Source organism: Rhinichthys klamathensis, unplaced genomic scaffold (genome assembly GCF_029890125.1).
Source record: "Rhinichthys klamathensis goyatoka isolate OS25496 unplaced genomic scaffold, OSU_Roscu_1.1 h1tg000325l_1, whole genome shotgun sequence".
Taxonomy (NCBI): domain Eukaryota; kingdom Metazoa; phylum Chordata; class Actinopteri; order Cypriniformes; family Leuciscidae; genus Rhinichthys; species Rhinichthys klamathensis.
This window is the reverse complement of record NW_026606840.1, coordinates 1,075,877-1,089,942: the sequence shown is the minus strand read 5'-3', so window position 1 is coordinate 1,089,942 and position 14,066 is coordinate 1,075,877. Positions and strand designations below refer to the sequence as shown.

Sequence of the window (14,066 nt, the reverse complement as noted above, 5' to 3'; positions counted from 1 at the left end):
TTTAAAACCTAACCACTGCAATCCCTGCTGAAAAGACTGTCAAAAAATTAGTATGCATATTCAAAATTTTGAAATATCTAAACATCCTTAAAACAAAATTTTAAAAAAAGTGTAAAATTGTGTGATGTACTAAGACCTCTTTTCAGATAATCTTCAATGTATTGAGTTCTTAAAAAAAAAAAAAAATGACACCCCACTAAGTTTTGCTAGATTTTTTTTCTTAAAACAAGAAAATAAAACTGTTGGAAATGAACATCAATATAGGTTCTGATTATATTCATGCAGTTTAAAGTAAATGTATCTTGTTTTGAAGATGTTTCTATTTTTACTGGAAAACAGGAATTTTATACTGGTCTAGCTGGTTGACAATATAAAATAAACTGAAATTGTGACTATAAAATAAAATTTGTTTTATTATAAAATTATTGAAATGATTGAATTTATTACCAGCTATTGACTTTTATAAGATTAAAATTAACAAATAAATTGTATAGGGAAAAAAACGATTTTATAGCAATATTGGTGAAACTGGATGTTGGATGATTGTTGATTGAACTTTTTTTTCATCAGGGATGGATAATTAGTCAGCTTTATTAATGAATAGTTCAACAAAAAAAAACAAAAAAAGAAAATTACCATATTTACACCTACTAGTGGTAAATTATTTTTTTAAGTACAACATTACAAAACCGGTTCTGAGTTTAATTCCATTGTGTTTTTCTTTTTCAGAAAAAGTAAGTAAAGCAAACGAAAACAAAGACAATGCATCATTCGGCATACACAGGTAGGTTTACTGTTGTGCGCCTGTTATGCTTCCGGAATTTAGCTTCACACATTTAGTGAATCTAATGGTAGCTTGTTATTTTACAGCCCTTTCCTAGACGACCGCTTTAGACAATCACCTTTCAGCACGCGCTCCAAGAGCTCTTCCCCAGCTGAAGCCGGATCTTCAAGCAGGGTTGCCCAGCAAGGTAAGAACCTCTCCTCCGCACCAGCCAAGAACCTTACCTCACTCATTCAGCATACATAATTGACACCTAGTAACCGGTCATAAATATTTCTTACTGCCCATAGGCTACGGTGAACGGGAGAGGGGACATGTGCGGTTCACTTATTTTTGTCGTGACCACTACATATAAACTCGTGGGAATGTGATATTAAGTCGTGGGAACGTCATATTAAGTCGTGGGAACGTGATTATAAGTCGTGGCCTCGAGATCATTTTGTTGAGGTAACGACATAATTATGTCGTGGCCACGCGATGCAAAGTCGTAGCCTCGAGATCATATGTTGAGGGAACGATATATTTTTCTCGTGGCCACGACTTCATATTTTGAGAGAACGACATCTATTTGTCGTGGCCACGAGTTATGTTGAGGAAGCTACAGCGGCCAATACTGTAACCGTACCATAGCATAGACTGGGCTACAGCAGAGATGGAGATGACAGAAGAAATAACATTTTACTTTAAATTAGGAATGTCATATAAATATATAGTGCGGTCTTTGGCATTAAGACATGGGTACGTTATAAGTGAAAGACACCTGAAGCGCATTCTTAAATTGAATGGGCTTGCACTGGCATGAAGTTGGTTTGACCTTGGACGTTCGATATACGCATTTTAGGGACCGTCTCAAAATTACATGCGACATTGGCATAAACGTTTCCAACTTCAATAGCATTTTAAGACAATGACTTACAGTCATAAAACCAACTGTACATTGTTCACCCAGGTCTCATGTATGATGCACATTGCACACCTTTTAGATTTTTGATATTTATGACAATAAACTGCTAAATCATATGCAAATAATGCTATGTATTTCACTACTGTATGGGATCATATACAAAATATATTACAATATTTAAAGCTCAATAGCATTTGAAGACAATGACTTACAGTCATAAAACCAACTGTACATTGTTCACCCAGGTCTCATGTATGATGCACACCTTTTAGATTTTTGATATTTATGACAATACACTGTTAAATCATATGCAACTGTGCTATACCTGACACCTAGATGAACAATGTACAGTTGGTTTTATGACTGTAAGTCATTGTCTTAAAATGCTATTGAGCTTTAAATATTGTCATATTCTGTATATGAGCCCATACAGTAGTGAAATACATAGTATTATTTGCATATGATTTAGCAGTTTATTGTCATAAATATCAAAAATCTAAAAGGTGTGCATCATATAATATCACGTTCCCACGAGTTTATATGTTGTGGCCACGACAAAAATAAGTGAACCGAACATGTCCCCTCCCGGTCACCGTACTTTCGCACTGGGTAGTTCTAGGAACTTAGATCTAGGAACTAACCACCAGGGTGGTTCTCCGAGAACTAAAAGTTCCCATAGGAACATTTTCCTGGTTGCATTCGCACCGGCAGTAGGAACTCTGAAGTGATGTAAGCCGCGCTTGTTGTTGTGACTTTTATTTTGACGGCCTGGCGGACCTTTATCTTAACGGCGCTGAGAACGCCAGAGCCCGAGCACACAGAGATCCCATTCTCCATTAGTTAATGATCTGTTTAATACGTTATTAGATCGATCTGTTACACAAAGAAAGTAGACAGAATATGAAAAAGTATTAGCGTTTGCCGTGTGGCTGATGTCCAGTGTCGCTAGCTGAGCAGAAATACATAATCATGTTTGGCTTGGTCCCCTCAAAGTTGCGTTGGATTTTCTCCTCAGCGTAAAGGTTAAGAGGCCCATCTATCACTGTTTTCCATGTTCGTAGAGTTAGTTTCTGGAGTAAATAAATAGGCTATAATCTGTGGGTATACACCGCTTTTTTTTTTTCTTTTTAATGACGGGGGCTGGTGTTTCTCATGCCTTCGGCCAATCAGCGTACACTAACTTCACTGGTAGTTACTATAGTGCTGGTTTAGATCCTACTCTGAAGTAGGAGGCAAGGAGCTAATTTAGTTCCTCCAAAAAGGAGTTCCTAGAACTAAAATCGTTCCTAGTCCCTGCGGTACGAACACGGCAAAATCTGGGTACGTCTGCAAATAGTTCTAGGAACTATGAAAAGGTTCCTCCGGTGCGAAAGTATACTGACACTGTATATTTTATTATTTTTTATCATGTTTTTATTTTTGTTAGGGTTGTTAGGGTTTGTTGGGATTATTTCAGTGTTTCCTATGCATATTTATGACTGTAAAAATGTTTAAGTTCAGGGAAGATGAAGGCGGGAACCAGCATGCGTTCAACGTAAAACTTTAATCACAAAATAAACTTAAACAACAAAACGAAAGTAAAGCGGCAGCCCCTCACGGACATAAACTAAAACAATACAACAACATAAAGTCAAGGCCTGGTCTTCCACTGTCATCACTCCTCCTTTTATCCTTCTGGAGCTTCTCCGTGGGACTCGAGACCGGTGTGCCACTTAGGTGACTACCATTAGCACACGCACCACCGGCCTCACTCCATTCCTACGGCTCTCAGCCCTTCACTGCTTGCCACAATGACAAACATTGCATGTCATATTATATTTATTCCTAATATGTTTTGGAGCCTTAGTGTTAAGAATATTCAACAACTCCAATAATTCTGATTCAATAATTCCACTCAGGTAAAAGCAAAATAAACAAACCATCTATATCCCAACATGTTTTTAGTAATATTTGTATGTGTCTGACATCACTGATTTGTACAGTTTGATGTAGGCCCTATATCATTTTTAAACAACTGACCATTAACAAGTAATTTTTATGTGGATTTGGTGCTCATTTTGGACCCTGCTCACATCTACATAGATCTATGCACACAAGCCGCCCCTCTCATCTAATGCGAGGCTACAGAGGCCCCTCGTGCTCCCACCCAGCTTTGAGACCGCTGCACTGGGCAGCTGGCACTCCCTGCCTCCCTCTACTGGCCCCTCTGGCAAAGGGTAATTAGTTTGCGCTCGCCTGGCCCGATTCCCTACACCAGTTAATGAAAAAATGATTGGGTTTTTCGTGTCCAGGGTGCGTGAAAGTTAATTCACTACACACTCAGACATGCGTTCATTCTTGCGCACAGACACAAAGCAGACGTACACAAATCACATAAGAGCGGCTCTGACCCATGCCCATCTTTTTTCATCTCTCTTTTTTCTTTATAATTCTTTCAGTTACTCCATCTTTCTTTGGCGTTTTCATTGCTAAGAGTCTTAACACCTTATGACCCGGTGTGGGTAGTAACTCCCACTCCTTAGTTAAGACAAAGAGCTCTAATTTTTTTATTTTTAACAGCACAATCCGTGGCTGAAAAATAATGAATTGCTCTAAAATAGTTTTGTATTTATGCCAAAGATAAACTTAATCAATGTTTGTTTGTTTGTGTGTGTCTGTATGGCCAATTTGATCATTTTTGTATAAAAATGCCCTTTATGTTTTATTTATATGAATCAGATGAACATCATTGTCTGCTTTTACATCTTCATTTTATATTTTTCACTTAATTGCATGGGTATTCTTAAGTTCATTGGGTCTGTGTCATTTTGTGTTTGTGTGTGTTTGTGCGTAACAATGCTCTTTTATCCTTGCCTCTTGCCCCAAGTCATCTTCAGCATCACTGCGGAGGCTGTCTCATCTCTCTCTAATGACATGAATTAAATCATTAACCACTTCAAGGCATTGATGTAGATGCTGTAGTGTCTCAATTAATCGTCAATGCCTTAATTTCTTTGTTGCAGGATCGTGAATTCTGTACATTTGACCCCAAACATTTTGCTAACCTGCATCCAGCTGGCTGAACGAGGAGCTAGCTGGATAGTTAATTATATTATCATTTACTCACCCAGAACAGATATTTTAAAGAATGCCTCAAAGGTTTTTGTCAATACTATGAAGGTCAGTGGGGTCCAAAACAACAATTTGGACCCCATTGACTTTCATTATATGGAGAAAAACCTTTGAAACATTCTTCAAAGTATCTTGTTTCAAAATACACTAAAAAAATGTTATCTGTATGATTTTTAAAATGTTTTTGAAGTAGCCTAAGGCTGCAAGTATTTGTTAAAAAAAAAACAGTAAAATATTTTTTTCAGGATTTACTGGTAAACAGAAAGAACAGCATTTATTTTAAATAGAAATCTTTGTAACGTTAAAACAATTCACTTTTGGTCAATTTAATGCATCCTTGCAAAATAAAAATATTAATTTCTTTAAAGAAAAGGGTAACACTTTATTTTAAGGTGACGTAGTTAAACGTTACTACATGTACATGTACTACATCATGCATAATTACAAGTAACTAACCCTAATCCAAACCCTAACCCAAACTGTAACTCTATAGTAAGTACATGTAGTTAATTAATATTACTCAGTACTTACTTAGTCTTACTGAACCCAAACTTTTAAACGGTAAGATATCTTTGTTTTCTGCAGAAAGTCATTCAGGACATGAGGCTGAATAAATTACGCTTTTAATTTTGGGGGGAACGAATGCTTTAAGCTTATTAAGAAGCCTGGTTGTCACCTGCTTTCCGAAAACATATATATTGGCATATGGTATTTTCAACAGGAAAGTAGGGAGATAGATTGAGAAAAATGAATCAACAAGAAAATAAAGGTATTAGGTGAGAGTCATAAGCACTGCACAGGCATCCGTTCGCTCATGTCCCCCCACTGAGGCATTGTGGGAAGGTGCCATCTTTTCCCTGGCAGCCCCCAGGCTCTGTGTCACACCAGAGCTGTCAGCATCACATCACGCCGCACTGCCGCTTGGTGGAACTTGAGTCAGACACACAGGTTCATATGAGCGGTGTGACTCAGTGGAACCGTGGGCCCCAGGGTGACGATGCTGATTCAGTGCCCTGTGTCTGATTGTGTGTTGCCTTTTCTAAACTCACTCATAGATTGAAGCAGAGGGCAAAACACCCACTGTAGTTTTAATTAAAGCTCTTATGCAGTGCAGGTCAGCGCGGGGGACGGCTGGGAGACGGCACACACATGGCATCGTTATTTAATTATGCAGTTTAGCGATGCTAATTCATGCCGGTAGTGTGGCAATACTTATCAAGTTGAATCTTTAAGATTGAAATATGGTAAAAACATCATCCGGTTATACTAAGTTTGATATCAACAAGTGCTCAAAGGTGTCAGAGGTGTAAGGCGATGTAAGTATAAATTATGCAAACATTTAAATCCTGTTGTAATTTACTCATCCTCATTTTGATTCAAAATTGTTGTATGACTTTCTTCCATTTGTGGAACATAAAAGAAGATCTGTGACCACTGTTAAATGGACCCTGATGTTTTTCAAAATATACCTTATACTATTTAAGTTTGTGATCTGTTAAGATTTTGAAAATCTCTCATGCTCAGCAACGCTACATTTATTTGATAAAAAAGACAGTAAAAAAGTAATATTGTGATAAAATATTCTACTGTTGATTGGAAGTGCCTTCTTTTGTGTTACACAGAAAAAGAAAGTCATACAGGTTTGGAACGACATGAGAGTGAGTAAATGATGACAGAATTTTTCACATTTTTGGGTGAACTATCCCTTTAAGTCAAATGAGGAAAAGATGGTTTAATGCTCAGCACACCAAGAAAATAAATCTCTTAAATATCTGTTTTCTCCTAGTCAGCAGTGAAATTAAATGGAGAGCAAATGGTGAATTTCAACACTTTCTCAGACAAGTGGCTGTAATGAGACCTGCTTTGCTGTTTGTACATGTGACGTTCGTCATAAAGCCTATTAATCACACTGAAAACACGAGTATAGGGAGGCATAGAGATAGCTTATAACCAATCTGGATTCTTTTTTTAACTGAAGAATTTTTCTAATGTAGGGAGTCTCGCTTTCACCTTTGTGGCAGCAGTAGCTACACACTGCAATGGTGTCGTCTTTTTTCTTCAAATATTTCTCATCAGATTCTTTCAAGGCCAAATGATCTGAGCTATACTATTCACATTGCTATACAAGTGCTATGCTTTTACTGTCTATCAACAATCGTCTCATTTGTGTCTATTTTTATTTCACCTAAGGAATTTTTGAAATTGTTACTTTAAAACATAATTGAGAACTCCATTGATCTATGAAAGAGTAGCGTCTGAGCAATAAAAGTTTCTTCTGGGACATAATTTTCCTACTTTTCCTCTGTTGGCTTAAAACTGAAGTAAAGTGCCTCCTTTTTCAGAGGTAAGTAATACATCAGCAGTAAAATCGAGCAGGCAAGCAAGACATCACTTATCCTTATGTCTTTTAAAATAATGATGGATTTCAGAACTTAACATGGGATAGATGGCTTACATTAGTTTTAAAGGGTTCTCTAGGACCAATAAAAACCTTGGCATCTCTGTGCATGATAACAATGAAATTGACACCCTGACATTAGATTGCCCTGTAGACATATATATTTATCTGAGGAGACGTGAAAGACGTGTCTTTCAACCAAGATCGGTGTGAGGCGTAAAGGGGCACTTTTAGCATCGTTCCCTGTGACTTCTTGAGGAAATGTGACGACAAGTCAGACAACCCCTCCCATTGGGCCACTTTGAGACACTATTCCCGTCAGGACTTTTGGTTTGGTCTCTGGCAGATACGAGCAGCCCCATGAAAATGTCCTTCAGGTCTTGCATCCAAGGCCAGTGCATCTGCTCTTTAATTGCCACCATTAAATCCTCTCTGATATGCCAAAAAAATGCCGTTTCTCCCCAACCACTTGCCCCCCTTTTCCTCGCCATGCCCCCATCAATCCTGAGGCTGCATTGCTTATGACAGCATTTGTAAAAAATGTGCCTATTTATGAGCAAACCACAAGTCCAAAGGGACGGGCACACACCCGCTGCATATCCAAAAGCCCCTTGCATGTTTATTGAAGGGATCAGAATGCTGCGTTACATGCAGTCATTGATATGACCTACAAACCCAAAACATGCATCTCTGAATACCTTGACATGATTAAAGACCCTTTTTGTTGTAAATCGCAGACTTTTTTAAAATAAGTATACATATTTCTGTTTTGTTTTGGCTTGTAAAGAAACATTGCTTAACATTTGGCATCCTCTCTGCCTCTCATTCCATACACAGAATAATGGCCAGGCAGGCGTTCATATTGCACCAGACATTATTTGAAGGAGCTGTGTTGCATGATGGCGGAATTTATCTTTGGTTTATATATTTATTTATCTATTCATTTATTTATCTCTCTCTCCCTCCTTCCGGGGAGAGAAAAGGTGTGGCGCTGCATTTTAATTTGACGCCGAGCCAACCACCTTCATCAGAAGGTTAATTCAGCTGGTCTCCTCCACTTGTGTGGCATGCTCTCTCTCTCTCTTTCTCCCCCTCTCTCGCTCTTCTAATGAAAGGTGAAAAAGGAGCACACAGTCCAATGTCAAGATAAAAAAAAACACCTTGTTGGCTCCCTGATCTGGATGTATAGACTCATCAACATATTATCCAACACAGTGGCAGAACACACACTGACCTCTTGCCAACCTCCATGTCTCTTGGTTTCGCAATTATTAGTCCCCATTTCTCACAAGTGTAGGATATTTCAAGAATTTCAGACAAATTCAAAAGGAAATAAATGTTCTCATATAGCATGTGTATTGTGATCTCAAGGATGTTTAGAGCAATCACTGCTACAATATCTCGAGCAATTTGAGCTACAATATTGTAAGATTTCAAACTGGAATGAGACCAAATAAATCGCTTAAGTATCACAAGAGCAATAGTCTAAACTGGAACACAGGGAGTGCAGACAAGCAGAGCGATACAGTGAAAAATCCCAGTGCTGTTGGACTAGATTTGAGAACCAGAACTAACTGTTGGATTTTATCTGAATTTTCTATTTTATTTTATGTATGCAGATCCAGACAAGGTGGCTAGTGAGCCAGGAAATGGACTTACCCAATGGAGACTCAATGAACAGCTCTTTCCCTGCCCTGTATGTGGCAAAGTGTTTGGTCGCCAACAGACTCTCTCCAGGCATCTCTCACTACACACAGGTGAGAATTCATGCTCACAAACAACGTTCGACCAGTTTCTCTAAGCCGGTTAACCAACTATACCTGCTAAATTTTTCTGGTCCACCATCTATGCTGGTATGAGTTGGTGTTTTCAGCAGGACTTGCACTGTGAGCAAGTGACCATTGTAGTACTAAATACGTTTGTAATCACAACTACTACTTACTTGACTAACAGCCTTTCCCAGTTTACCAGATTAAGGGCATCTGCCGGTTTACAACAACATTTAGCTTGAGTTGCTGAAAATCAAGCTTTGTTGAGTGTTATATTTTAACATTTCACATACGTGTCCAACAACAGTGTATGTTGTCATTAGGACAAGTAATGCTGTAGGTAAGTAAATAAGGTTCACTGGACTAGATTACCCTCCCTTTAAAGAGATTAGGCTACTGATTAGTCCTGGTGGGAAAAGTACCAAAGTAATTACTATGCTATAAGGAAATCTCCCTGAGCTCTAAGCTCCCCTGGAGCACAACACAACCATGACCAGCCTCTCCTGATCCTTAAACAGTCACATCCCGCAGGTCCCTGAGGAGCATCAATGAGCAGTCTGATCACAGTCCATCCAAATACATAACAAATAAATAAATATAAAGTCCTGTAGGGATGGTGAACCTCAAGAGTGGAGATCTTCTGATCTTAGAATAGGGACACCTTATAAACATCATCTATCACCATCATAAATACAATCTATCAATATATCTGTTTGCTTTATAAGAGCTCTTCTGTTTGTCTTTTGTTTTCAGAAGAGAGGAAGTATAAGTGTCATTTGTGTCCATATGCAGCTAAGTGCAGAGCCAACCTCAACCAGCACCTCACCATCCACTCAGTCAAACTGGTGAACACAGATGCTGAGCAGATTGTTACCGCTGTGACCAACGATGGCCCAGAGCTCAAAAACTGCCCCTACTACTACAGCTGCCACGTCTGCGGCTTCCAAACAGAGTTTAACGCTCAGTTTGTTAGTCATATGTCTCTTCATGTGGACAAAGAGCAGTGGATGTTCTCTCTCTGCTGTAGCACCTGTGAGTATGTGGGTGTGGACGAGGCCGAGATGAAAGCTCACATCAGTGCAGGGCACGCAGGTAAGATTGCGCTATTCTTACATTGTAGACCTTTTGAAATATTGTGTTTTGGATGCTGATGTGTACACCTGGCTTCTCAACTAGCTCATCTAGCTTGACTATCTTGCTCAACCATCTTTTCCAGAAAGACCATGCTGGTTAACCAGTTTTGCTAGTGAACATTTCTGGTTCTCCAGCTAGACCAGCATAAACCAGCCCGTTCTTTTCTGCAGGGTGTCCAACATACTCTCTGATCTTGTTTTAAACATTTGGTAAACCTTGGCACTAGTACATCATAATATTTGCATTTTTCTTTTGAAACTGAAAATGATTCTGCTGACGTTGTAACTAGATATGTTCTGAGTATAGGACTTCAGACAAAAAAAAAATGACAAGAGAGTCATGGGCTCCTAAAATTAAATATTTTGGAGCCAAATGGCTTTTCTTTTTTTCTTTTTTAGTTGACAAATTACACAGTTTGAATCAGACATAACCGAAAAATGAATTGTGGCATTGACATTATAAGGGAATCAGTTGTGATTCACAGCTTGTGAAATGGTTTTGAAGAATTCACTGACTGAGTCTGTTTCAAACTGTTAAAGACCCCCTGTGAAAATCAAGTATTTAATGTTGTTTATATGTCTATGTGGTGTTTTAAGACAAACCATGTGCTGTGCAGAATCATCAGTCAACACCATTGCTGAGTATTTTCTCCTTAAAACTGCAGTGAACCAAAGACAGTCTCAAAAACGCAGTTTGAAATCGCTGGGGTTTCTGACGTCACATACAATCTTGTAACCAATCACGTCAACGTGCCAGGCTGCTGGCGGGCATTAGCATATCATTAAAAGCGAACTAGCAGGGGAGTCTCGAGAGATGCCAGGTTATCCTGGTATATTTTTCTGTTGATAGGAAAAATCATGTACATATAGCAATATAGCAGCTGTATGATGTCATGAGTGTCAAATGCACTAATTTGCATATTTATGGATCCGTGTATACTAAATGAAGCAAGGGTGTTGAGTTACATTCAAGCTATTTTAAGGAATGAAGAAATATTTTTCACAGGAACATTTTTTTTAATATGTAATTTTGGTGATCAAAGATTTAAGGGATAAAATTGACTACAGGGGAACTTTAAGCCACTAGCAAGTTTCAAACTGTTTTGTGAACCTTTGGCCCTGTTTACACCTGGTATTAAGAAGCATTTTCGCCAATCCAATAAAAAGTGGACGGCGCTAAATACAGATGTAAACAGGGTCTAAAATGTTTTGAGCTTATATACTTTCGACCCCTTCCAGAGGTAGTCGAAAACGCATTCGATTGGATTGCTTTCGTAGTGTAAACTCATGTTGTCGAATGTGTTGCTACTCTCAGCATAATCTCAAAATCTGTTTGTCAGCTTGCAAGATATTGGGTTGCGGCAGAAAATCCATATTTGACTGAACATTGAACAGGTTACGAAGTGCATGGAGTGGTTGGAGTGTCTGGAAAACCTGTTTGAAAACCATGGTTATTTTTTCAGTTCCATTTGGTGGTGCTAGTGATCACTGGGTGGACGTTGTTGACACAGAAACTCACAAGGGTTATTACAGACAAACACCTCAATCATCAGGTTTATGCGTGTGATTAGTTTTTAGTCGGTCATGGAACTGACTGAGGGTTCGCATTTGAGTGGGTGTGTGAGTTTATATTTAACTGTGAGGCATGGCGTTATTAGACTCCAGGCCTCACAGAGGCTGGAGGCTGAAAAATCGATAGCCCTAGTCTCTCACAACTAACCATCCAAGTAGCCCAACTCCGCCACGTCTCCCACACTCACCCTCACGCCACGGAGCTCGAGTCCACTTTCGTAAAGACAGTGAGCTCTGAGAGTGACAGCAAAAGAACAAGTTGGTTTGTCAATTGTGATTTAACGCCCTGCCAGAGACACCTCTTGCTGCAGATTGACTGACCTCAGGTCAGCGCCTACCAGCCTGCACTTCTTTGTCTCCTGCTGAGGAAGGTGACAGAGAGTTGCGACTGTCGCTGATGTGCCCGCCTGGCACATCCACGTGTTTCTCTTTTTACAGCAAAACCCCATGTTCAGCTAAACCCATACTCTAATTCGTTGTGGTATTTCAAGCCATGTCTGCCGCTTACAGTAGTCTTATAGAGGCCGTTGAGTTCACTCACGGAGATGAAGTCCTGCTCTTCATAACGCATACGAGTCACACAGCGCATCTGTATTCAAAGATGTCATTGCAGCTGACAAAAGATTAAACATGACCACCTACTCTGTATTCCGCATGTGTTCTTTCAAAGGAACGGAAGTCTTAACATGTGAGCGAAGCGCGTGTACGAGCTGGTATCGGCCATTTCGTGAGCTATGAGAGCCCTAGGGGAGAGCCATGGCCTGAAATGCTCCCGCCATCTTAGCTGTGGCGGCCCTGACCTAGGCAGCCCCCCTCCCCTGCTGCTCTCAGGCACAGCGTAGATCAATAAGAGCGCAGGCTTGAGTGTTCTGGCTGCTTGGATACAGAAGTCAGGCTAAACCCACAAGAGTGCCTCTTAGGGAAGAGAGCCCACCTCCCCTGACTTTTAAGGCTTAATACTGCACTGCTCTAGGCATACATATTCCAGCCAGGCTCACTGGGTGGATCTCAATCAATTGCAGGATTTTTCTCCCTTTTGCTTTACTCATTACAGAATTCATTATCAAACCTTGAGTGTTAAAAGATGTTCCCTCCTAATTCTCTGATGGCTTAAGCTAAGCCGAGTCTTTGATACCATCATGTCATTCAAATACGGAGTTTGTCTTGTATTCAGGAAGTGACCCTCAATATCTTTTCTTCTTTTTTTTTTTTTTTCATCCCACACAGGTCTCAATTCCAGAAGCCCTCTCAGTGAGACCAAGAGCACTTCCTCCTCTCTCTCAGCCCTCAGCGACTCCCTCAATAGCTCTGAAGGTGGAGATGTTGCCCAAGGTAACGAAGAACTAAAAAGCCTTTTGGCTCCGCCTTCTTCTGTGGGCAGCCAATCAAGCTCAGGCCCTGGAACAGATGAAAAAGCAGAGAAAGGTGAGACTTTTATCAGTTGCACAAATTAATTTAATTCCAGAACTAATTCAAGATGATCTCAGGCATGTTTGGTATAAAAAAAAAGTTTCTGCTGAAAAATGTTTAAAATGATGTACACTCTAGTCGTATCAATAGCCTTATAAAATATGTTTAATTTACATTTACGCCTCATGGTGGTCGCCATGTTGGGATCACCTGACCAGCTGATTGCTCCCTTTTTTCACAGTATATTGTTTAAAAGTTTGGGGTCAGTATGTTTTCTTTTCTTTTTTCAGTAAGGACAATAAATTGGTCAAATGTTTCAATAAAGCATTACTATTACAAATAAATGCTGTTCTTTTGAACTTTCTATTCATCAGAGAATCTTGATTTTTTTTTTTTTTATCTTGGTTTCCACAAAAATATTAAACAGCACAACTGTTTTCAACATTGATAACAATAAGAAGTGTGTCTTAAGCACCAAATCAGCATATTAGAATGATTTCTGAAGGATCATGTGACTGAAGACTGGAGTAATGATGCTGAAAATTCAGCTTTGCATCACAGGAATAAAATATATTAAAATAGACAGTTATTTTAAATTGTTATAATATTTTACACTATTACTTGTTTTACTGTATGTAATGAAGTTCATTGTTATGGGAAGGAGGTGGAAACCGGCGAACATTCAAACAAACTTGAATAATAAAATAAACAAATACAAAACAAAAGTCCAGGCCTGTTCCTCTCTTGCTCTTCACTGTCGTCACTCCTTCTTTTATGCTTCCGCTCCTCCGTGAGTGATATGAGACCGGTGCGTCGCGCAGATAGAAAACATCGATTTTTTTAAAACATTAATTATTTTTAACATTCTGATAAGCATTATGCAATTTTTTATAATTGCAGATAAGGATGTTAGTGAAAGTTATTATAAAGTGTTAATAAGAAAATATAGCTTTTTTATTATTATAACTGGCAGTCTCTGAGTTGG

General features: G+C 39.1%; 1 protein-coding gene across 7 annotated transcripts in view; it reads left to right on the top strand.

The window, feature by feature from the left end:
- The window catches only part of znf827 (zinc finger protein 827), an 85,232-nt gene that overhangs the window by 62,559 nt on the left and 8,607 nt on the right, over positions 1-14,066 (top strand). For 6 of the 7 annotated variants that reach the window (XR_008809651.1, XM_056271798.1, XM_056271799.1 and 3 more), the window contains exons 7-11: positions 730-784; positions 871-971; positions 8,817-8,954; positions 9,720-10,058; positions 12,899-13,096. Coding sequence is in view for 6 of the 7 variants with exons in the window: in XM_056271798.1 (XP_056127773.1) it covers positions 730-784; positions 871-971; positions 8,817-8,954; positions 9,720-10,058; positions 12,899-13,096 (831 nt within the window). In the remaining variant the exon portion in view is untranslated. The remainder of the gene's footprint in view (positions 1-729; positions 785-870; positions 972-8,816; positions 8,955-9,719; positions 10,059-12,898; positions 13,097-14,066) is intronic. The other variant, XM_056271801.1, reaches the window with a different exon arrangement.